At 35.3% G+C, this 26,476-nt stretch overlaps 1 protein-coding gene and 1 long non-coding RNA gene across 2 annotated transcripts; one reads left to right on the top strand and one right to left on the bottom strand.

The window, feature by feature from the left end:
* Nucleotides 1–16,249: 16,249 nt before the first annotated feature.
* LOC113349585 lies at nucleotides 16,250–18,424 on the top strand. Its single transcript, XR_003360286.1, has 3 exons — nucleotides 16,250–16,541; nucleotides 17,839–17,912; nucleotides 18,115–18,424. It is a non-coding gene; the product is annotated as an uncharacterized LOC113349585 (long non-coding RNA).
* A 1,981-nt stretch (nucleotides 18,425–20,405) lies between these two features.
* LOC113349584 (probable glutathione S-transferase parC) lies at nucleotides 20,406–21,580 on the bottom strand. Its single transcript, XM_026593557.1, has 2 exons — nucleotides 21,015–21,580; nucleotides 20,406–20,924 (listed from the first exon to the last, which is right to left on the bottom strand). Exons 1-2 carry the CDS (start codon nucleotides 21,333–21,335, stop codon nucleotides 20,589–20,591), a joined length of 657 nt encoding a protein of 218 aa, XP_026449342.1. The 5' UTR covers nucleotides 21,336–21,580; the 3' UTR covers nucleotides 20,406–20,588.
* Between the last annotated feature and the right edge of the window lie 4,896 nt (nucleotides 21,581–26,476).

Genomic DNA, 26,476 nt, shown 5'->3' with positions numbered 1-26,476 from the left:
CATCTTAAGTGATTGTGTGGGAAACCAACTTTCCAAGAGATAGAAGTAATCTAATAAGTAGGTGAAACATCTTGCGTTTCCTTCATTTAACGTCTTTTTGGGAATCAAGAGGTTCTTAATAGTATCGTTGGTAGGAAACTGAATCATAGTGTTATTTTAGTTTTTCGATTAGTTGATTTGATTAAGAAGTAATGATATAGTTATCCTTGATAGATCAAACATGTTTATTTTATGGTCATTATCTTCTGATAAAATGTCACTCAAGTTTGTTTGTGGATTTGACTATTATAGATCTAGTGATTTAAGAACTGTAGATAAAATTGATGACCAATCAACATTAATAGACTCCATTATGTGTGTGTTGATCAGTAGTAGGAATCAAGTTGTTTATGCAGCGTTTACTTTGAATATTGAAGACTTTTATTTTTTCTGGTTTATAATATTTGTGATTATTTTCGCATACTTTGAATATTGTGCAGCGGTTACTTCGTATTAAGACTTGTTGAGAAAATATATCAACTGTCTAGTTGCTTTTTCTTGTAAAGTTGTTTGGGTAGAGCTTGTTCACCGAGATTGATTATTTTAATAATCACATTCTTATTTGATCTTTGACCAAAGGAGTTTCTATTGAATAAAATGAAAATCCTTTACTCAATTTTATCTCTGCTCCAAATCTTTATTTGAGAGATTAATAAATGAGTTGGTTACTGAAACATATTTAGTCCTTTGTTGTTTCGGGTTACGATCCAAAGGAGTTGAGAGCGGAATTCTTCACAAGAGTTGAAGAAACTCAAGATAACGGACTTTGTCTTGGGATTCATGTGTGTAGATCATATTGGTTATATGCACAAAGATACTAAAAAAATATGGGTAGGAGGGTTTACTTGGTCTCAATTATAAGAAGTTGCAGTAATCACTTTTTTTAACATCTTAATTCTGAGAGTATTCAAAACTGGACTAGGTTTTAGGGATTTTCTTCCATGCAGTCTCCTCGTTAAAAAACTCTTGTGTGTTGTGTGATGGTTGACAAAAAAATATGATATATTCGTTAATTAGGAATGAACTACAATGGATAGTGAAGCAACATCTCAATCCGTCGGAAGTGTGAAATGTAATGAGGTAAGAAACAAACTTGTAGTTTACATTGTCTCTGCATTGTCTGTTGACATTGATTTGCCTAGTTATATAACATACTGTTTTGTAACACCTCGTATATTTAGCATGCTCAAAGATGTGCCATGGTTCAATGAAGCTTCGTCCAAAGCCTTTGTTGCGTAGTAAAGTGGGAATATTTTCCAAAGGCTAATATCGCACCAAAGTGGTGCATTATGTTGGGAATATTGGTCAATGCTAATATGGGACCAAGAGGGTGCAAGCGACATGGTCCTAAAGACAATCTTGGCGCATTAAGGTGAGTTGTATTAGCCAAGGGACAATATCGCATCAAATGGTGTATTAGGCCAGTTGGGTAGATGTCACTGAGAAAAGTTAGTGTTAATATGGCACATTAGTCTAGCGCCAATATCGCATCATTATATTGCATCAGGCCAGAGCAGGCTGACTTTGGAAATGTTCAACCATCATGGCCGAACATTGGGATTGGCTTATGTGCCAAACTAAATGTACAACAATCATGGCTGGTTATCCAGAGAAACATGGCAACGACTTTGAATAGTGAAGGAAGCACCTCAACAATAAACTTGGGGAATATCATTTTCTTCCCCAATTTTAAGTTGTAAAAATTTCTTTAAAACATATATAGGGGGGGATAGTTGGTTGAAGGTGAAAATGCGGACTATGCACCAAGTAAACTTCATAGCTTAGACAGAAGAGCATAAATGGTGCTTAGGCCTCATTTATAACTGCAAAGCCTTGCGAATGGGGCATATGATACGAAGGCATCATTATGTCATGCCGCAGACTTGCACAATCTTTGTGCATTTTAACAGAACAGCCTATACGCACTAGACCAGTATTATTATTGCTTGTCCACGACCTTGCAACAAGAGTTGTCTTAAGTTGCTTTCCCTTCGAGGATGAACTATGGTCAGTGCTTGATCTCTTTAGAGTATGGAATGGTATGTAGGCATCCACAATGAGTTGCGGCATTTCCAATCCAACACATTGTTGCTCATATAATCTAACCGAGAGATGATTATGGCATATTGGCTTTTCATATCATTTGGCTCGGTATTGCGATGCAAGAGACGATTGTATCCATACTTGATGAGGAAAATTGCATTTCATTCCTTGAATGCTTATATTTCCTATCAAGGATTTCGACGTATGCATGCACAAATGGCGCATTGAGCCTGGCCAGGAAAGGATTTCAATATGCAAGTTAACGGAGCTTGCATAATCCTAAAGAAACTACGCCATGAGCCTGATTGATGCACCCTCGAAATGAGCAAGACAAGTGCATGCTTTCAGCAATTTCTATGCTAAGTAAAGAGTTGGAAATAGGATTGCAATGGCCTACGCACAAGTTCAAGACATATATTATGCTTATAAAGGACTCAAAGACCAGTGATGCATGCAAGATACATCGGCCATAGCCTCTATGGATTTAAACCCTTTGCAGAACAAGGCTAAGTTGGAAAGGTGTGGAAACTAAGTTAGCTGCATCATGCATAACGATCATGCTTGCAAGGAAAAATAAACGTGCATTTGCCTAGTTTTAAGGCCCGATTAGTGGCATTAGAGTGATGCATCAGGGTAGTTATGTCCTACGCTCAGGTGCACTAGGCATAATTTTTCAGTTTGTCAAATGTATTGTCCAGAGTTGTTAGCACTTTTGTCATAACATCGTTATCCAGGATAATTTTGGTTACAAAATTCAAATTTTTGTTATACCGTAAATGGTTAGTATACTAATATCTCGAAGTTCAAGGCTTGAACCTTATTGTATCACATGGACTAACAAAAACTTCCTAATTGCAAGTAATCATTGTTTGCTTGGATTGGTTTATTTTTTTCTAGAGCATCACTTGGTCAATCTCACAAGTTTTTGTATATCAAGATTGTTGTCAAATTTAGTAGATCAAAACTATATCTTGATATCTTCTAGAGTCAGTCTCGCACTTGGAATAAAGCATGGTAGTCTACTGTCAATATTCACTAATCATCCATGTATATTTAAGACTGAAGAACAATGACTTCAACATAAACTTCATCAACAAAGATATGTGTGATAGGCCGAAAAATTACTCCTAGTGCAATCATAACTCCCCAATGTGCCACTCTGATGTTACTAACCGGTCCTTAAAACTAGGAAAAAATACGTTCATTTTTCCTTGCAAACATGCTCGACAAGCATGATGCAGCTAACTTAGCTTTCATACCGTTCCTACTTTACCTTGTTCTGCAAAGGGTTTAAATCCATTGAGGATAGTGGTGATGCATTATTTCATGCATCACTGGCTTTCGAGTCCATTCTAGGCGTACGACCTGCCATGAACTTACGCATAGGCCATTACGTCCTACTTCTAGCTTCTTTACTTACTTCCGCATTGCTGAAAGCATGCACTTATCTTTCTCGCGCCAAGGATACATTAATCAGGCTTATGATGTACTTTCCTTAGGTTTATGCAAGCTCCACTAACTTGCATACCGATATATCTTACTTTTCTGGCCATTCCCAATGCGCCATTGGTACATGCCTACATCGAACGCTTTGATATGAAGTATGAGCACCCAAGGAATGGAATGCAACTTGCCTCATAAAGTTTGGCCACAATCATCTCTTGCATTACAATACCGATCCAGATGATATGGGAGGCCAAAATGCTACAATCATCCCTCAATTAGATGATATGAGCAACAAAGTGCTTACCGAAAATACTACAACTCACTGCGGATGCCTATGTACCCTTCCCTACTCTAAATGGATCAATCATGGACCAAGGTTCATCTTCGAATGGACAAAAATTTAATCCAAACTTGTGTTGCAAGGTTGTGGCCAAACAATCATGGCCTGATCTGTATAGGTCATTTCGCCAAAATGCACAAAGGTTGCGCATTATTGAGTCTATTGCATGGAATAATGATTTATTCGCGCCATATGCCTTATTGGAAAGACTACGCAGATATAAATGAGGCCTAATCATCATTTATGCTCTTCCGGCTAAGTTAAGAAGCTTACTTGGTGCATAGTCCTCATATGCACTTTCAACCAACTACCCTTCCCTATACATGTTTTATTGACATTTGTACAACGGAATTTGGGAAAGGAGTTTTACATTCATCAAGTCAAATTTTTGAGGTGCTTGCTTCACTATTCATGGAAGTTGTCATGTGATTCTGAATAACCATCAATAATTGTTGTGTTTTTGTTCTGTCTCGTAGGCCAACTTTAATATTGCGCAATCATTGCTCAGTATTCGTCCGTCCAGTTCGCTCTGTCATATTGCACAACTGTTATGTGATTTTCGCTCTAGGACATTTCTTATATTTACAACAATGATGCTTGCACTTTATCTCGGCCATCCTTCTTTGGCCTAATGCATCATTGTGATGCGATATTGACCATATGCCAATAACTGTAAAATATGTTATGTTAAAGTTACTTTGCTCAAGGCCATCCTCCCAACCGGCCTAACACGTCATTTAATGCGAGATTAGACTTTAGCCAATGCTAACAACATGATATTGTCCCTTGGGCAATAAGCCAAACATAATGCGCCACTTGCACAATATTGGCATTGGGCCAATATGCCTCTTACCACGCAACAGAAGCTTTAGATGAATCTTCATCTCAGACCATGGCGCATCTTTGAGTATGCGCCATGTTAAAAACACGGGGTGTTACAATATGTGTGAAGACTGACTATCATGTTTACTCATATTATCTACAATTATATCTACTAAGGCATGTTGTATGAATTTAGTATTATGACGAACATTGTAAAGAAAAATTCAAGCAATAAGGAGCAGTCAAATTATTTTTTATGTTCACAAACTGTTTTACTCAGTTCGTGAACGTGCATTGATAAATTTAAAGACTTGATAAATTAAAGCTCAGTTAAATTGCATACAAAACCAGTTCGCCAGCTGGTCGATTTCGAGATGTTCCTGGGTACTCTTTCTCTCAATAGTACATGAACTGAGTTATGCAGTTCGCGAACTCTTTGATTTTGAAAGGTTCCTGAATAGTTTGTTTATTTGAGTACACAAACTGTTTGGATCATTTGCGAACTTATCAAGTACAAAGGGTTCAGAGTTACGATACTGAAATGACGAGGGTACATTACACCATAATCTTTTCTTTATCAACCTAAATGACCGATACCTTGTGTGATCTAATATAGATAGAGACTTTCCAGAAGATATCAACCACAAGGTATATACATTGTAAATAATAAAAATCTGGAACTGAACCTAACTATCGGGATCAACCCAAGTGTTTTAATTAACTTACAAGTGTAATTACTTTATTACAAAACAATAATAATTATAATACAAAAAGTAACCTAAATGCACACAACAAGATTTTGTTAACGAGGAAACCGCAAATAAAGAAAAACCTTGCAAACTAGTCCAGTTTTGAATACTCTTTGAATTAAGACATTATACAAAGATCACTACCAACTTCGTATAGTTGATACCAAGTTATCTACCCCTAGTTACCTAGTTTCCTCAGTACCATTGTGCCTAAGGATGCACAGGAACCGAACCAAAACCGGCAAATCGGGACCAGAACCGTACCGGAACCGGAGAAGGAGGGACAGGGACCGGGAACAGGATTCAAAACCGGTTGTATAGTAAGTACAGGGACCAGTTCTATTTGATTCTCGTATCTGTACCAGAATGAATTACCTAGAGTGATTATATCCACTGATTTAAATGCATCTTAACCGTTGATGCTAGGTTTTATAATCTCTTAATCTCGTTAGTCTCTCGTTCTTTCCTTTCTCTTCCTCATCTTCTTCACTTCTTTTGTTTTACAGAGACACCACCACCACTTCATGACGAATTATAGATCGACTATCAGTTTTACACTTTCACTCTCTCACTCGTCGTCTCCTTTTCTTTCAACTGAAAGAACAACAGCTGCACAATTCTTAATGTTAGATTGAGTTAGGGTTTTTACTTTTTTAGTGTGTGTTAGTAATCAAAAGATGGATCTTGCTTTAAATTTGAAGTTGGCAGTGAATAAATGAAGAAATTTATATATTAGGGTTTGAGTGGAGAATAAATTGAGTGTAAATGGGAACTAGGGTTTGTATCAGAATCTGAAATTGAAGAAAGGGTTCTAGTTGATTGAATAGATGAATTGATTCCGTGATGGGTATTAGGTTGATTCAAGAATTAGATTTGATGTTTCTGGGAGTTGACTGATAATGGTGATATAATGGTGGAGTTGGTGTTGAAGTGAATCAAGCACAGAGAAAGGAAGAATTGATCTGGGTTTAGAATGTTGAGTTGGGTACTTACCCAATTTGATTTTGCATGGTTCGAATACTCTCTAATTTGTGTTAATGAAAATCCTTGTGATTTTTATTGCAGATTGTTTGATGTTCTCTATTTTTACTTGTTTAATTTGTAAACTATACAATCAATCGTCTGTGAAGCGAGTTTCTGCACACAACCTGTTTGTGTTAATGCCTCAAACAAAATTTGGGTGTTGTGTGATGTTGGTATTACTCAATTTTTACTTTCAGTGTCATTGATTATGTTATGCAACAAATATTGAAGGTAAAAACCCGGTACCGGTCAGTACTGGACTGGTCTTATAGGTACATGTAAAACTCCAGGTACATGTACAGGTACCGGTCCTCAAAATGAAGACCCGGCCAACTCCAGGTACAGGTACCGGGTTCATAAGAAACCCGGACTGTACCGTCCCATGTGCAGCCCTAATTGTGCCTACAACGAATCTGGACAATGCACGTAAATCCTAAGATAGATTCCACTCTCTTAAGTTTCTTTACCTGTTTGTGAAGACTTCAAGTACTCAACTCCTTTAGACCGTCTTCCGAAACAGTAAAAAACTAATTTGTTTCCGATCGGTGGCCGCTCTATCAATCTCAATAAGAAAATCATAGATCATTGTTGAATTCAACAAAGGCTCTTCTGTTTAATCTAATAAACTCCTTTGTTCAGTTAGATCAACCAAGATCTTGATTATCAAGATAACCATATCTAGGTCTACAAAATATCACATTTGGATACTAAAGGATACCACCAAATGATAAATTCCTGACATACTACGACTAGCAATAAGATATATACCAAAAGATAAACAATGCTAAGTTAGAGCCCAGCCGATCAAATGTGTGCATGAAGTAAATCAGAAAGATCATACACAATAAGGAATCTTCTTGTCGTCAAAGTACCTGCCCAAAGAAATTTGATTCCAACTTATGATCGATCACACATACAACGGAGTTTGTTAACAATGGATGATCGCAAGTTCACCATCAAATCTAAAAAAAGATCTGATCTACCATTAATCCCTTGATCTAGTTTGAGTGATCTTATATCAAGAGAGAAGATTCTTAGAGTAAACAAACTAAGTGCAGTTAAGGTTAAAAACAAAGGTTAGTCAATTAAATCAATAATCGAAAATTAAAATAACAAATCAAATTTTGCTTTCCCACCAACGGTACTATCTAGATGTTTCTTGATCCCACATAAATCTTTAAACTAGCGTACATAAGATATTTCACTTATTTAAGTTATTCTCTTCTCCAACATAGTATTACTTGTAATACTATATTGGTAGGCTACAACAGTGACTATAAAATGAAGTACCTGCCTCAGAACGAGTTTCTAAGAAAAAAAAACTTCACTATCTATAGACCAAGGTAGTTTGGACACAAGGTATTTTCATAACCGAAAATATTCTCAAGATATGCAATAAGCACCTATGTGAGTGTTGTCTAATTCCAACCAATATTCAACTGTAATATCGAAATCCCTCTTGGATGAAAACTCAATATTAGCTGGTATACTAAGTATACTTTACTAATATATCTTCCAGAGTTATATTTTACTCGCTGGAAAAATAAAACATATAATTTCGAAAATCTTAACAAAAAGATTCTCAAACATTTATATTTGGGATCTCACTTTGAGTATCAAGGAATATCTTTAAACAATAAAAGATAAAATCTTACACACATGTTCAAATCACTCACAATGTCGGCATTTTGAACTTTCCTAATTAGCATACCCAACTTCCAAAATTACACAAACCCTAAAGTATATGTGATATCAGAAATCGGTTTTTCCATAGGAATCGATCCTACTGTAGATCCCCAATAAGTGGGGATCGGTAGGAATCGAACCACTAATCCAATGGATTTTCTTTCAACTACGAAACAAGTTTTGTATGTCTACATTCTTAAATTCATGTAACCAAACATACTTTTCTATCATGCATGAAATCAATCCTAAGTTCATTACACAATCTAGTAACAAGTTACAAAGATATTGTTTACGTAGCAATTACGAAGTTCAAAAGATAAGCGTCAAATTTTTTAATTCAATAAACCTAAGTTGTGAAACAACTTGTATATTCTTCCCTGACACTTTCATCATAATAAGATGATCAGGTCTCTAATACCAGAAGTTCATGTATATAACTTCATATGTTATGTTTTAAATCTAAACGACTTGAAAGTAACACAGATAGAAATAGAAACAAGTCAAGTCATGTATTAATAACCTCAAGTAGAAGAACTATCTGTTCGTTGATGTCGACACGTCTCCAGATTCTTCGGGTTCTTTAGAGTAATACTTGTATGTCTCAACACTTCTATACTTTATAGTCTAACCTAAAAAGTTGACTCTAGTAATATAATCAAACAACTTTTGAGTTTTGAAACTAAAATATGACAACCAACCTTGACATAACAACTCTTAGAGGGTTCAACCGAGCAATGCTCTAACAGAGACTACTATTTGTTCACAAACTGTTTTGGACAGTTCACCAACTAATTCTGGTTTTGTGATATTATACTCTACTTTATGCTTGTTGGTTCCGGAACTACTTAACCATTATTCCTTGTCAAACCACTTGTTGCACAAAGTGTATTTTGACTAATATGCGGTTGTATGTCTCTTCATTGTGATTTAAAGCAAGCTTATTTCATGTTTACATGAACAATCTATATGGAGAAGTTAGGTTTGATTGGTTACAAAGCAATTCGTAAACATGGAAACAAGTTCACAAACCTAGTTTTTATATAAGATACCAATCCATGTTCATGATTATAAGTAAAAGACTCGCTGCACATTAAAATTCTCAATATTGACACTTATATGTCCTAGTTTCGGCTAGAATCTTCCTCTAAAACCTAGGTTTTCTCTAATGAAACTGCATTAGGTTACGACTTTGAAAGACTTCACTAAGGGATTCGTGAATCCCAGTCATACTATATTTTACCTTATAGTTCTTTGTTATCAGGATCTTGTTCTTATTGATTGTTTCAGTGTCCAAACTATAAATCAGGAACAAGATAGAATGAATCACGAAGTACTCTTCATCTTAGGTTTTGTGATTCCACAAGATGGATATCTAAAAAAAACTTATTTGATTTGTTTAGATTACTCTTATGAGGTGGTATTGGTTTAGATTTCTCTTTGATAAGAGTGTAAGGATTCCAGTTCTTTAAGGTTTGTTGAACCTGTTCTATTGCAAACAGTTTCATACCTTGATTGAAATATAAATAACGGAAATCAAACAGGCTTTTCGTTAGAGGCAGAATACTTGCAAATATGAGATCACCTATTGTGTGAAGTGGGCCTGCTTTTATGATACTTATAAGGTTATGTTACTCTAAGAGCAATCATGAATACCAAAATTATTTAGGGCCAAAATGAACAAAATCGAGAACCAATATAGAAAGGAAATAAGCTATTTGATATCTACTGCATCAACTTACTTTATAAAGTTGAGCAGTTCAAGACATCATGTTCATTGAGCAACTAATAAGCGTGATAGTATTTATGAAGGAAGATTCAAAGCCACAATTTATCTTTATTGAAATAATGGCGTTCCACGCACAAACTCTCTGGTGTATCCATTATTAGAATAAATGATTAAACTTTAGCATTTCGCGTTTTTTTTTTTTGTGATTGTTTACTATTTTATTCTTTTTTTGTTGAAACTAAAGATACTTATAATGACAAACTAAAATTTATAAGAGGCAAACAACTTCGTCGATATACATACAGGGGTAGGATCCGTTGATATGGTTATATTGACATAATTTTCACATTTTAGCGCCATTTTTTTACTGAGCCCAATCTGCAATGAATTTGAATCTAATATTTTGGTGACATGTTTTTCTTATAAGTCTCTACATTCCAACAAAAAATGAGAGCATTCCGAGATGTATAAAGCCACCATTTACGATTTTGAATATCAGCCGTTGAAGATTAACGGTTGAAATTAAAATTTGTGGATGGTGAAGTTTCGTATTTCGGAATACTTTCATTTTTGGTAGGAATGTAGAGTTTTACATGAGGAACATGTCACCGAAAAATTAGCTTCAAATTCATTGCCGGTTGGGCTCAGTAGAAAAAATGGCGCTAAAATGTGAAGATTATGTCAATATAACAATGTCAATGGATCCTACCCCATACATATAAGAGGCTGGTTAGACAATTGGTTACATAATTGGGTTTTCCTGGCTACTTTGCTGAAATATATGCAGCCCTATCATGAAAATGATTTACATATGTACATAAAGTTTTAGCAAAAGAAGAAAAAACTTTATATACAATCCAGGATGTAGAAGAACAAAGTTCGATTACTTATAGATGTGTCACCATTGACAGCATGTACCAGAGATTAATCATGAGACACAAAATGATGTTTGTTAGCTGTGATTCTTGAGCCCAGTTAACTGCAGATAAAAGATCCTTTGCTTATGTTTCAATTACCGAATCTACTTATGTTGTGCAGCATTTTGCTGCTGCAAACTCTCCATATGGTCTATGGTAGACAATCACATATCCTAGAAAAGCCTGTAACATTTTATTTAGGTGGGGATTATAGGAAATAAGGATTTGGCCGTCAAATCTATTTTCGAAAAACAAACAAAAGTAGTATTTGTTTCATTGTTTCAATTAAATTTCCCTTCGTAGGAGAAGGAAAAATTAAACACTAAAGTCAACTTCAAGATTTGTTTGAAAAACAAACTTCACTTTTGGAGTCAAATAGAGAGTTTTTTGTTACCACATTATGTTTGACCGACTGGTGTTGTTATTCTAGACTCGAATGTTATCCCCAAACTAAAAAAAAACAATTGTTAAGAAAATCTATGCTATATTGTTTCAACGTTCACGGTCATGTATCTTGGTCACAAGCGCCAATATACAACACATCTAACACTTTGTAATTTTCTGTACAGTAATTCCTTAAAAAACGTATTTTACCCAAACTATTAAAATGATTTTGTTTGTCCGTGACTTGTTTTTCCTGGCTAAATTGGGCCTATAAGAATTAATTTGGAAAACCCCTTAATCAACTATTTTTTAATTGCTAATTTATCCTAATTAATTAGTGTTAATTCGGATGATTAGTGATAAAATGTCGTGTTAGATGTGAAGTTAGTTTGTGTTAATGAATCATTTGAACATGAAAAATTTTGAAATTTTTTGAAGAACACCAACTCAGAATCGGTATATGTTGTCATTGGTATCAACCGATTGTAACCTCAAAAACATACAGAGATTTTTTGAAACTTGCTTCTACACAGAATCGGTTTATATGGACATGAAAATCAATCGATTATCCAGAATCGGTTTATATTAGCATGAACATAAACCGATTGTGGGTCAAAATTTATCTGTGAATTAATGTGTTGTTAAACATCAAATAAAATTAAAATTCATTCTGTACCCGAGTTAAGAATGAGTATGATTTTATACTCAATCTCAGAACGCTTAAGATGTTATACTCGTTTTCAATTCGAGTATAAAGTTCTACTCGTTTTTAAATTGGGTAAAACCATAAGGAACTATTTTAATTTTCATTTGTAATAGAAATGAAATCGAATATGATTTCATACTCATTTTATGATCGAGTATTAACTGGGGAAAAAATGGGTTAACCAGAATCGGTTTACACGATACATATATAAAAACCGATTCCTGACATTTCACAACAGGAATCGGTTTATGAAAATGCACATGTAATCCTATTCTAACAAAAGAAAAACACAGAAAAATAATTATTTCTTCCATACCAGAATCGGGCTATGTGGGCATTAACGTAAACCGATTCTGGTTCAATTTCCTCCAACCAGAATGCTCATTCAAGACAATCGGTCTTTGTGGGCATAAACAACAACCGTTTCTAAACGAAATTGATTTATAAGTGCATTGACGTAGAACGATTGTTATAAACCCCAAAAACTTTGATTTAAAAAAATTGGATTGTTTGAGTGATTACATGTTATTCAAAACTACTCTAGGGGATTGGGTTAATAGAAAAATACCTTATTCGAGCTAAAACGAAAAATTACCTATTTTAGTGAATTTGGTGATTATCGGCAATGTTTTCGTTTGATTTTGAATTCTTAATTTTGGTGGAAATGGAAATGGAAATGATTTTGATTTGATTTAGCTTTTTTTCTTTTTGTTATTAGGATTTAATGGGGATAAGTTAGTAGTATTAAAATTTCATAGAGGGTAAAATGATAGTTTCATCAAACTTAGACACCCCTTATCATTATCTATGGGGTGGATGAAGAAATCCATAGACCCCAATTTAGTCAGGTTGTTTTTAAGCAACACATCCATACAATATGTTACTTGTGAGTCTATGACTGGTGGTCAAACCACTGCGCCGAAAAAGTTCGCTGCTTATAAAGGGGATATCAGTATCAGCGTGGATATACTATTACATGTAAAATACATAAATTTTAGAAAATCCTGACCGCTGGATAACTCAAATGATATCACCGTACCAGAGAAACTAAAAGTTCAAGAGATTAAAGGCCCGGTTCCAGACTACAAAATTACAAAGGGGAACTTAGGCGCAGGCCCAAAAAATAAAAATTCTTACCGTCAGGCCCACAATTAATTTCTGATACAGTCGCACCCATAATTATTTAAAAATATTTAAAACGTACTGAAAGACTCTATTACCCTTCATCGTTTTTGGGCATAATTTTTTTTCTTCTCCGCCGGTTTCTTTCCCTATTCCTCCATTAATCTCTGTAACGGATCTGCAAAGATTTTTTCTCCATCGTTTAAAGAAATAAATCATTTAAAATCGATGATTCAAAGAAGTAAATCATTTTTGACTAAACCTTAAATACATTTCAACAAAAATGGATGAAACAGACGAAGAAGAAAAAATCAAGTAGAAGAAATAGAAAAAAAGTTATGCAGCTAAATTTTCCTTTATATTGTCTTATGCACTAAACAAAATGATGCAGAAGACATTATGCACGTGCATAAAAATCCATAAATCAGAAAAGTGAAAAAAATAATGCATAAGACAATATGAAGCTAAAACAAAATAATGCATAATGTCTTATGCATCTAAAAAACTGATGCATAACAAGAAAAAGTGAGAAAAGTAATGCATAAGACATTATGCAGCTAAAACAAAATAATGCATAATGTCTTATGCATCTAAAAAAAACTGATGCATAACCAGAAAAGTGAAAAAAAGTAATGCATAAGACACTATGCAGCTAAAACGAAATAATGCATAATGTCTTATGCATCTAACCAAAACTGATGCATAACCAGAAAAATGAAAAAAGTAATGCATAAGACATTATGCAGCTAAAACAAAAATAATGCGTAATGTTTTATGCAGAAATAATAATGGCATAATGTCTTATGCACTAAACAAAATGATTCAGAAGACATTATGCACGTGCATAAAAATCCATAAATCAGAAAAGTGAAAAAAGTAATGCATAAGACAATATGCAGCTAAAACAAAATAATGCATAATGTCTTATGCATCTAAAAAAACTGATGCATAACCAGAAAAAGTGAGAAAAGTAGTGCATAAGACATTATGCAGCTAAAACAAAATAATGCATAATGTCTTATGCACCAAAAAAAAACTGATGCATAACCAGAAAAGTGAAAAAAAGTAATGCATAAGACATTATGCAGCTAAAACGAAATAATGCATAATGTCTTATGCATCTAACCAAAACTGATGCATAACCAGAAAAATGAAAAAAGTAATGCATAAGACATTATGCAGCTAAAACAAAAATAATGCATAATGTTTTATGCAGAAATAATAATGGCATAATGTCTTATGCACTAAACAAAATGATGCAGGAGACATTATGCACGTGCATAAAAATCCATAAATCAGAAAAGTGAAAAAAGTAATGCATAAGACAATATGCAGCTAAAACAAAATAACGCATAATGTATTATGCATCTAAAAAAACTGATGCATAACCAGAAAAAGTGAGAAAAGTAATGCATAAGACATTATGCAGCTAAAACAAAATAATGCATAATGTCTTATGCATCTAAAAAAAAACTGATGCATAACCAGAAAAGTGAAAAAAAAGTAATTCATAAGACATTATGCAGCTAAAACGAAATAATGCATAATGTCTTATGCATCTAACCAAAACTGATGCATAACCAGAAAAATGAAAAAAGTAATGCATAAGACATTATGCAGCTAAAACAAAAATAATGCATAATGTTTTATGCATCTAAAAAAAAACTGATGCATAACCAGAAAAGTGAGAAAAGTAATGCATAAGACATTATGCAGCTAAAACAAAATAATGCATAATGTCTTATGCATCTAAAAAAAATTATGCATAACCAGAAAAGTGAAAAAACGTAATGCATAAGACATTATGCAGCTAAAACAAAAATAATGCATAATGTATTATGCATCTAAAAAAAACTGATGCATAACCAGAAAAGTGAAAAAGTAATGCATAAGACATTATGCAGCTAAAACAAAATAATGCATAATGTCTTATGCATCTAAACAAAACTGATGCATAACCAACAGCTAAAACAAAATAATGCATAATGTTTTATGCATCTAAACAAAACTGATGTTATGCATAAGACATTATGCATAACATCTTTAATTCAAATCTAATCATAAATTTCCGATTGAGATCAAAAACATGGAGACAAATAAGGTATGAAAATTTCCAATTCAGTTGATATCGAAATACTGCAACACACTTCTTACCCTTTTCAACTTCAATTTTAATTTCTTTTTACTTCTCGAATAATCAAAGACAACAGAAACCCAAAATCCCCAGATTTAAACCGCAGATTTTGAAACAGAAACCCTAGTTTTATTGAGAAGATTATTCAGAAAAGGATTTGGGAAAAGATTTGACAAAGGGAAAAATCCAAATGTTAAAAACGAAGAATCGGAGTTCACCATTGTTTTCTTCTCGCTTCTCTCTGTTCGTCGCTCGAAGAAAAGGGTAGTTTGGCCTTTTAAAAACTGAGAAGCAGAATTTCATAAATTATGGGTCTGCTACGAATTTTTGACGGGAAAATGGATGCGCGCCTGAACTTTTCTGTCCGTGGGTTTGACAGTGAAAAAATCTGGAAGAATGGGTCTCCCTGTAGTTTTCACTAATAGAAATAGCACGGGATCGCACTCTGAGCTAATATTGTTCTCTTGGCATCTCTTCATGTTGACGGAGGTAGCTGCAACAAGCTTTCCTCATGTTCCATCCATCTTTAATTACATATATCCCCGGAGTCCAACTAACAATCTAACACCATTTAACCAAAATTAGAAACAGCACTATTGGACTAGTCCGGAACGTCCCCCCATCTACCTCATTGATCAGTTAGATGAGATGGTGAACACTTGGACAATTCTAAGCTTCTAGACTGCTGTAAGAATGAAGACAAATGATATTTGTATTAACATAAATAAACGGAAATGATTTTGAAGATTAGGTTCAAAGGAATAGCAGATGAAAATCATGCGTGCTTGGAAGTTGTAAGCTGAAGTTGCTCGATTATATATAGACGGTTCATATGCTTACGCAATCAAATCTGTGAATAGGTCTCGGTCTCTGTATTCTTATGTCATTTCTTTCTTGCTAGTTGTTTTACAGTGTAATCTTCCTTGTTCTCTTGTTTGTTTGCAGCTGACTCGGTGTCTGGATCTGAGTCAACCCCTGACTCGCACCGAGTCAGCACTTAGACTGTTTGGTTTGTATTTTTTATAACATCTGACTCGGCATCTGAGTCGTGCCTAACCCCTGATTCGGTCCCTGTAGAGTCAGGCATGGAAATGCTCCTGAGTCGGTGCCTATTACCCCTGAGTCATAGAAATTGACAAAAATGCCCTCGATATTATATCAAAAAATTACATTTCTTCTTTTCTCATTTTCTTCGTTTGTTCCGTCAAGAGGAGAGATGGGAGATAAGCAACCAAACCCGATCTCCATCATCGCCCTCATCTGATATCTCCTTCGTCTTCAACTGATATTCTCCTTCATCACCTCATCTCATCTTTTGATCTGTTTCATATCATCTAAAAGCTTCCTTTTGAATCATCATCATCTTCAGGTATAATATCCTGGTTAGTGCTACCAAATCATCAGGTATAATTCTTCATCATTATTGTTATTGTAATTGCTAATAATTTTGTTTTTCTTTTTCTGCTATCTCAGATTAGGGTTCTTCGTTTTCATTTTAATTTTTTTTATTAGGGTTTGTTCTGCTATATTGAATTAGGGATTGAGTATGTTAATTGTAGGTTCTTCTGGTGATAGATCTTGGGTTCTATCAATTAATTTTTCTGGCGTTTCTACTGAATCTTGGGTTCTTGTTTACTGATTTCTCTCTGAAGTGATAGATCTTTTCTGGGTTTCTTATGGTTTCTGTAATTACGTAGTTTGAAGGAGCTCAAATGAATCAGGGGATATAAACCTCTAAACAAAACGTCGCACCAAGTGTTCGATAAAATACATGACTGAAAAAAGAAAAAAAAAAGGGTAAAAGATCTTATTGCATTGTTTTCACATTTCAGTAATGGAATGAACGATTTATGGTTGGATTTAGATTTAATTTGATCATTTAGACACGGGTCTACAAATGACTAATAAATGAGTGATTTCTTTGGTTTTTTATAATCTTCCATAGTTTTATTTGATCATTGTATATAAAAATTCTTATTTCTTTTTAAATATCTTATTTTCCACTTAATTAGTCCATGAAGCAGTATCTGGCCGGGAGATGTTTCTGTTTTACAAGCATGGCTTGATGGAAATGCTAGTAATACTTATAGTCCACAGTTATTAGTTAGTATTGACAACGGGTTGATATGTGTGTTGCCTAACCTTTGGCTTTTGTTCATCCTATTAGGATAACTTAGCTAAGTTTGTTATGAATGCATTTTATTGAAAATAATGAAAATGGAACTGTTTTAATTGGTTTGTGTTGGTTTAAAGAGGTTTATGAAAGATTTTGAATATTGGTCTCTGTAGCATTAGGTATATAAGTGATAAGGCAGTACTTTCCTTTCCAGAGTTTGAACTGAATATTTCTTATGCTAAAGGTGCCCTATTGACGGGTGGTTGACCTTACTATGCTTTTCTCATTTGTCCAATCAGATTTGCAATTTGTGAAATCAGACCTGTGTTGCTTTAACTGTTTTAATTGGTTTGTGTTGGTTTAAAGAGGTTTATGTACTGTGTACTAGAGTATTTATGAACGTATGTGATAGCACCATCTAATGTGCAACGCGGCTTTTGATGCAGAGACCTCGACATTAGTTTGAAAAAATGATGATGTGCTAGCGCCATCTAAGCCTTTTACCTGCTATGTGTTTTCTCTTATTGTACTCTTCTCTTTTTGGAAAACATTTGCTTATACAAATGTTGTTTGGTTGCATTGTAGGGCTAGTTCGCATATAACCTTATACATTATCTCAGTAGGCAGACATTTGTTTCCATCACTGGATCCTAAAGCAGGTATTTTTTTCTCGGCCTTTCTCCCGTTACATATAAAATAACAATGTAGATTTTTTGAAGTCAAGTTAATCTTTCATCCATAATGAGGACAACAATGCTGATTGCAAAAAAAAGAAAGATACTCTGTTTACTTTCTCAGTAGTTAACACACTCTCTTATGTTTCAAATTACCCACGTCTTGTATTGTTTTACTTTATGCTAGTTCTCTATGGAGAAAAAAGAAGATGAAAAAGCAAATAAGATAACTTTTAGGAGCATCCCAGCATTTAGAGGATTATTTATTGACCAATGTTTGGCACAAGCTACTGAGCATGGGTTTTCTGGAACTTCTTTGAAGCAAACTTCGTGGGGAAATTTGTGCAAATACTTTTCTGAGAAGTATGACTGCACTATCACCCAAAAGAAATTGAGAAACCACTGGGATTACTTGCGCACCCAATATGTCACTTGGTCTCGTCTCTTAGCAAGAACCGGGCATGGGTACAACGCGGAGACGAACACTTTTGATTGGAGCGAAGAGCATTGGATTGAATTAGACAAGGTAAGAGATTGTTTTGGCTTTCTTTGTTGATGTTCTAATCCATGAGGTTTGAGTGACAACAAAGGTGTCTAGTTTCCAGTGCATGCCACTTCTCTATTTTTTTTTAGTGTCTCACTGCACACAGCCATAGTTTTTTTAGTTACTCTCAATTTGTTTTAACTTAAAGAAGCAACAACATCTATTTTATCTTTGGCATCACCTATCCTTGAACTTTTCAGTTTTGAATTTTTTGTAATCTTATTTTTCTAGGTTGTAATACAGCTCTAGATACAGTCAGATTCGGTGTTTTTTTTTCTGATGTTACATCAATCAGCTGAACATATTTATTGATTTTACTTTCTAATTGATGCAGACAATCAAAAACGCCAGTCAATTCAAGAACAAGGGACTGGAAGATGCAGAGAAGTTGCAGAATTTATTCGATGGGAAGTTCTCTACTGGAGTTAATAGGGATACGCCTGGAAGAACGGAACCACCTTGTTCAGCTGGAACTTCTACAACTAATGGATCTGAATCTCGTACAACTCATGGAAAAGAACAAAATCATGAGGATGACAACGAGGTTGATTCTAGTCTCAATGCAAAGGGGAGTGGCAGGAAAAGGAAGAAGGAAATGGAGGAAGCATCAAGTGATCTATTAACTGAGAAAGTTTGTTCTATTGTAACATCGATGGAGACTCATCTTCAACATAAGAAACTTGCTCTAGAAAAGGATAACGCGGCCGAATTCATGAAAGCTTTGGATAATTTACTTGAGACTGATTGTATCACAATGGATGAGTATTTGAGAATAAGTTTAAAAGCTTCAGAGATGCCTGGTTGGCAGAAATTGTTTGTCAGTTTGAAAAGCAATGAGCTTCGTGTTGCCTTTGTACACAAGCTTTTAAAAGAACGTTGAGAAATCTTACGTGATGAGATAGCTAGTCTCCTTTAGATTTGTTGCTTCTTTTATGTTTGTAGGAATGAAATCTTTAGATTTTATTGTTTTGTAATGTTTAATTCCATCAAAAGAAAGAAGTTGTTTAGAATGGAATGGAACAATTTGTGATGTTTCATTAGTGATAGATATTATGGTTTGAAATGTGCATAAGGGCAATTTATGTCCAAAAAAATCCAGTCAGTTGAGTCAGGTCTGACTCACAAAACAAACATATTTACTGACTCAGACCTTAGTGAGTCAGATCCAGATGAGTCAGGTGATTTGACTCAGATCCAGACGACTCAGATCCAGATGACTCAGCTGCAAACAAACAAGGTGTAAGCTTTGGTCGGTTGTCCTTAATTTTTCTTCACACGCGGTCGTAGCATCTTTACCAGACTGAGAATGGGACCGGGAGGACCAGGTTGGGGTCCTGGCCCTGGATGGGCACCAGCGCCATTTGGTGGAGATGGGCCATTACCTGGACCCTTTAGTATTCTGGGGGCACTTGGGAATGGTTTGTGCAATTTTGCATCTTCATGGTGAGCAAAATTTCTTTCGTCTGAAAGTTCAAATTTCAACAGCTTTTCTGTACACCAATTTTGTAACTAGTTATATTTTGTTGCCCGTGGTATTGTTTGTGACAGCTTGTCCTGCTTATGCTGTTGCTGGTTGCTACAAGATTGCTTTGGCGGACCTGGTGGACCGATCGGCCCTCCACCACCACCACCACGTTTCTGACTATAGTTATATGGTTCACAGTATGGGGGGTTGTTTCTCTTACTTTAATATGTTCAACAAAGTGAATTTCGTATCCCTGCACCCATGATCCATGATTATATAGTAAAAAAGAGCTCTTTTCTGCATCCCTTAACTATGATTATAAATATAAAGTAAAAAGGAGCTCTCTTTGATCTTCATTTGTTTAAGTATTTTTCTTTTTACGTAGATGAAGAACACACTAATGCCGCTAAGTTCAGAGTTTGCGAGATGAGAGCAAATATTCGTCGGAACCAAAATTTGAAACAAAAAGTTGCAATGAGAAGATCAATTCATTAAATTTCAAAAACCAAAACAGGGGACCAAGACTCATACATGAGATGAGATTAATCAAATTGTCGATTCGACAAACTCTTAAATTGTAATTGAAATTCAATCAATCACATTGTGGACTTGTAGCTACTGGCTTGAGCCCCTAATTTAAGAACTTAAAGATCTACACAATTGGATACCAAGTCTTGAGTTCTTCAAATGTCTCAACTGGATCAGGAAGTGTTTTAGAAACACTTGCATTTTCCATACATTTCTTAGCCCAAGCAATCAATTTAGGACACTCTTTCTCAATACTAAAATTCCCAGCCATCTCAAATGAATAAAACCAGCTGTGGAATGGAATCAGAGCTATATCTACAAACCCAAAGTTGTCACCACCAAAGTAAAGTTTATCTCCAAGCTCTCCTTCCAAAACCTTCAGAATATCAACAAATTCCTTCTTAGCGTTCTCCCTTTCTTCTCCTCTGGTGATGAATACCTTCTTTCCGTAGTCATACATCTGTGAACAGAGGATTAAACTCAGATCAAATCAATACCCATTGTAACTTAAACAAGTAGAAAGAAACATAAACATCTGATCCAAATTTACCTTTTTGTCAATGTAATCTCCCCAGAACCTTGCATTAGCTCTTTGATGAGGATCAGCAGGTAGCCAAGAAGGAGATTCAGCATTCCATACTTCATCAATGTATTGAACAATTATGAGGGATTCAGAAATGGGTTTACCATTATGGATCAGAACAGGGATTTTTTGGTTAACCGGGTTCATCTTTAGAAGAAGATCTCCCTTTGTTGGTCTAAGGTTTTCGTTAATGTGTTCATATTTGATTCCTTTTTCTGCTAAACATATTCTAACTCTCATCCCATATGGACTTGCCCAGAAATCCAATAGAGCTACTTCATCACTCATTGTTGCTTGGAGATCTCCTTCTGAAAAATTATTACTATTTTTGAAGAACGGAAAGAGCTTTCCGGTGTGAGAGTATGGCTGCGGAGTGAGTTATGTATGAACTTCGGATCATAAATGTTTATAGCAGTTTTGAAGAGGCATAATAGGTGACAACATTGTCTAAGGGATCTTTTCTTGATTTATTATGCGCAGAACATGATTTTTTTAAGCATTTTTAAGTGGTGCGTTGGGTCGTGAGATTACTTCTCACATTATCCTTCTGATAATAGAAAAAAAAAATGAATATCCCACATGGGTTGGACACTTTTCATTTCAGTTAACGCGTAAGGATGCAATTACATCATTAAAACGTGTTGGAAGATACAATGTCGTTAGACAATCTCCACTAATTTTCATTAATTCAAAATCATTCTTCTTAATGACCGAATCCACATATCTCTCTATTTAAACACCCGAAACTGACGACTGGTTTAGCAGGTGACCAATCCAAAGCTAACAGTCACTCACCGAATATTAACTGACACCTGACAGTTACACACACACTCCACACAGTTACATTAAATATTCACACGTACAATCCACACAGATTGAAGTCTAACATCTAACACCCCCACGCTAGTGCAGAGTCTATGCAGGAGCAGAGACACTGAGCTTGAGTCGTAGAGCTGAGAAGCGAGTAGTAGAAAGGCCTTTGGTGAAGATATCTGCCAACTGATCCTGTGTAGAAAGAAACCGCACAACTAGAGCTTTGGAAGCAACCAATTCTCGCACAAAGTGAAAAGCAATCTCAATGTGTTTCATTCTATTGAGAAATATTGGATTTGCTGTCAAATAAGTAGCCCCCATATTGTCAAACCATAATACAGGTACTCGTGGATATGAGAAATGTAACTCACCAAGAAGATATTGAATCCATACTAATTCTGAGGTAGCATCAGCTAAGGCATGATATTCTGCCTCGGTACTTGATCTGGAGACTGTCTTCTGTTTTCAAGAGCACCATGAAATTAGATTAGGGCCAAGAAAGATTGTCAAACCACTGGTGGATCTTCTGTCATTAATGTCTCCTGCCAATCAGCATCAGAGTAGGCCTGCAACTGTAAAGAAGTAGCTCTTTGATGCAGCGGATATTAGAGAAACTAGAGAAAATAGAAGTGTTGTTCAGACTTCAAATATTCCTAGGAATATCGACTATGAACGTTGATTAATATCTAGACTTCGGTTTCCCAACTTTAGATAAAAATCGATTAAACTTGAACAAAGTTTGATAAAGAAGATATATATTCCAAAAAAAGTTGCCCTAAACAATTTATGATGGACTCTTTTATAGACTTGGGGAAAAACCCTAACTTGCTAGTCAAGAAAGGATGAAAAAAAACCCTAAACCGACTCAGACCCTAATTTGCTATTTTTGGCAAATTTTGGTCGACCTAAAATAATGAAAGTACTCATAAAATAAAATAATTCTCCTCAAACGGCGGACCAAACAGACTCCTAACGAAAGATTTATTAACAAAATAAAAACTTTCCTAAAATAGCAAAAACGTATGTTTGATGCCCTAAACGATGGAATTTGGCTAAATTCTGAAGACCAGGGCAATCGAAGATTACCTTGTCCTGTTCTTTGGATTGTTTCCCATCGAAATGGACCCCTAAGGATCTAAATTACGACACTTGGATTTTTAGCCTCCAAATAGGCTATAGCCTGCTCATCTGCATCACTCTTTTAAACTGTAAGCCATAAGAGAGAGTACCAAGCAGATATCTTAAAATTCTTTTAATAGTTGTCCAGTCTGCAATGGAAGGATGTTGCATCTTTTGACAGGCCTTGTTGACAGCAAATGCAATATCTGGTCTTGTAATGGTGGCATACTGAAGAGCACCAACTGTGCTTCTGTAAAGAATAGGGTCTTCAAATGCAGCTGAAGCAACATCGGTAAAAGTATGAAATGGTGTGGTAGAGCTTTTAGCATTGGTCATCTTGGTTTCGACCAACAAATTGGTGATATACTGCTGCTGAGATAACAACACACCTGCACAATTTTTGATAGCCTGAATTCCTAGGAAAAAATGTAACTCCCCCAAATCCTTGATAGCAAATTCCTTGCTCAGTGCATCAATTAAAGAATCTATAGCATCTGGAGAACTCCCTATGACTAAAATATCATCAACATATATCAGGATATAAATGACTGAAGAAGATGTTACTCTGAAAAAGAGAGAAGTATCAGTCTTAGAAGAAGAAAATCTATTTTTGAAGAGAAAGTGACTCAATCTCTCAAACCAAGCTCTAGGAGCTTGTTTCAGTCCATAGAGTGATTTCTTGAGCTGACATACATGATGTGGAAGTAGTTTATCAGCATATCTTGGTGGTTGTACCATATAAACATCCTCAGACAAGTGACCATGCAGAAAAGCATTCTTGACATCCAGCTGTCTAATCTACCAATGCTTGTGAAGAGAAACAGAAAGAATGATTCTTATAGTTGTTGGCTTAACTACAGGACTAAATGTGTCCTAATAGTCAATACCCTCCACTTGATTGTATCCCTTGGCCACTAATTTGGATTTGTACCTTTCAATAGATCCATCAACTCTTATTTTAATCCTAAAAATCCATTTGCATCCTATAACATTGTATCCTGCAGCATTAGCAACTAATTTCCAAGTTCTATTTTGAATCAGTGCATTGATTTCTTCATGCATAGCAGCTCTCCAGTTTGGATATTTACAGGCTTCAGTGTAGCATGTGGGAACAGTTATATCTTCACAAACTGATTGAACTTCAGATGCATAAATTCTTGCTTTGGGTTTGATAATTCCCATTTTGCCTCTTGTAGTCATTGGATGTGCATTACTGACCTCAGAAATAGGTGATGCAGGTGTAGAAGTAGTTTCTGAAGTGGATGGTGGCACAATATCTTCATTTGAAATAGCAGGCAAGCTAGCAGAGGATGATAAGTCATGTGCAGATGCATGTATAGGTGCGGAAGTAACAGACATAGTTGAAAGGGTAGCACCAGTTGGCTCAGTAGTGAAAAGGAAGCATATGGAAATTTTCCTTCATCAAACCTAACATCTCTTGAAATGATAATCTTGTTTGTGTTGGGATTGAAGCACCTATAGACTTTATGCAGGTGACTGTATCCAAGGAATATACATTGAACAGATCTAGGTTACAGCTTATGATGATTAAAGTTTCTCAAACATGGATAACATGCACATCCAAATGTGTGTAAAAATAAATAATCTGGTTTGAGTTGAAACAGACATTCTGATGTGGTTGTAGATAGTGATAAAAGTGGTTCGATTCTCAGACTTGCGAAGGATAAAATATAAACTTAAATTCTAAAACAAAAATAGAAAACTCAAACAAAGATGATGTTGTTATCAATATTAAAAGAACACTAAGGCTAAGATTCCACTATTTTCCAAGTTCAAAGTGATTTAAATCCAATATTTATATTTATTCAATTTTTTCGTTTAATTTGATTCTAAGATGTTGCAACAAGTAGATTTTTAAAATAACAAGTGTAAATCAGAAGCATGGGATATCCAAAACCTAAGTCCAAGCATATACCATCAATGGAAATCACAATTATTGAATAAAACTCACTAAAACAATTCTCAAACAAGGCAAATAATCATATAAATAATTGTAATAAATAAGATAAATTGAAAATACCACTCTTTATTGGAAAAATAGCTTCCTCTATCGCCTCAACAATGGGGTTTAGCTCCTCATATCAAAAACAGGTTCAAAATATTTTTCCATTGCTCAAAAGGTGTTTTCAAAAGTGAAGAGACTCAAAGGGAGTAAAACAGTTCAATCGCAACGTTTACATGTGTTGCAGATCGACTGTTACAAGAGAAACATAAGGAATAAGACTGCTACAGTAACGATAGAAGCGAAGTGCTGTAGAACAACGACAGTGTTCTGCGACAGTTGGGCGTGGGTTGATGTTCTTCGTGTTCTTCAGCAGCACCAGCAGAAATAAAACTCCAATTCGTGATTTTAGCTCCCTGTTCTCTTCTAAACCTCTTCTAAAGTTGTCTGGCCCTCTCTGTGACTTGAAGCAGCCTTTTTATAGCCAACATGAACCTTTCTCGATTGAATTCTCTCTTTACTTCGGCAGAAGGTCTCGGACTTCTCCACTTTCCAAACTCTTCTCTACGCGTTTCTGAGCTGTACAGATTATTCCAGTTCCTCTATTAGATTGATACGAATCTCAGGAAGGGTTATCTTCCCTCAAATCACCCGTAACTGCCAAATATAATCTCAACAGAGCCCAAAAACTTCTTCCTCCTCTGTTTTCTTCTCGCGGCTTATCCAGCCTCAATTGGTTGAGTCCAATCAATCTACCAGCCCTGTTGTGATCCAGAAAGTCCAGCCCAACAAATATCTGCAATCGAATCTGGTCGAATCCCTTGCGAAATCCAATTCCAAACCTTCACGACTGCTGCCATTTTTCCCGCCGAATTCCGATTCGAATTGTGAAGAAGAAGAGGCGCGCCCTATCCAGAGTACGGGTGCCTTTAGAAGCTGCCTTGGGGTGTCCTGAGGGTGCCCCTTATCCATGCTGAGAGTCCGAATAACAAGTGTCCTCCGGGCGCTTTTAGACAACTTTTCGAGCCAATTTTTCCAAAAATACTTATTGGCCAAAAATACCTACACACACATAAAACACCATAATAAGTACAAAAATGAGAACTATCAATATATAGAATCGAGACAAATTAGACACAAAAATGTGTCTATCAAATACCCCCAAACTTATTATTTGCTAGTCCTCGAGCAAAACTGAAATAGAAAATAAAATCCTAACTCACTGTCGCAAGCATTAGGGCTGCACAAAACCGAACCAAAACCGAAACCGAACAATTTAAACCGAACAGAACCGAAACCATATCCCAATGGTTCATTTGTGGTTTTCAGTCCCAAAAAACCGACACTATTGGTTTCGGTTTAGGTTTCCTAAAAAAACCGAACCAAAAACCATATGGTTAACCGATTGTTACTGGCCATAGGATTGAACTAATATTAGCCGTGGATGTTAGAGGGGAGCATTAAGCTCTTATATTTTTGCCGCCTTTAATTCTCTTTTGAACTAGTTTTAATTAGTATGTAGTTAAAAGATGTT

This window comes from Papaver somniferum, chromosome 2 (genome assembly GCF_003573695.1).
Source record: "Papaver somniferum cultivar HN1 chromosome 2, ASM357369v1, whole genome shotgun sequence".
NCBI classification, from domain to species: domain Eukaryota; kingdom Viridiplantae; phylum Streptophyta; class Magnoliopsida; order Ranunculales; family Papaveraceae; genus Papaver; species Papaver somniferum.
Note: the sequence above shows the minus strand (reverse complement) of the source record. Positions and strands in the feature narration are given on the sequence as shown.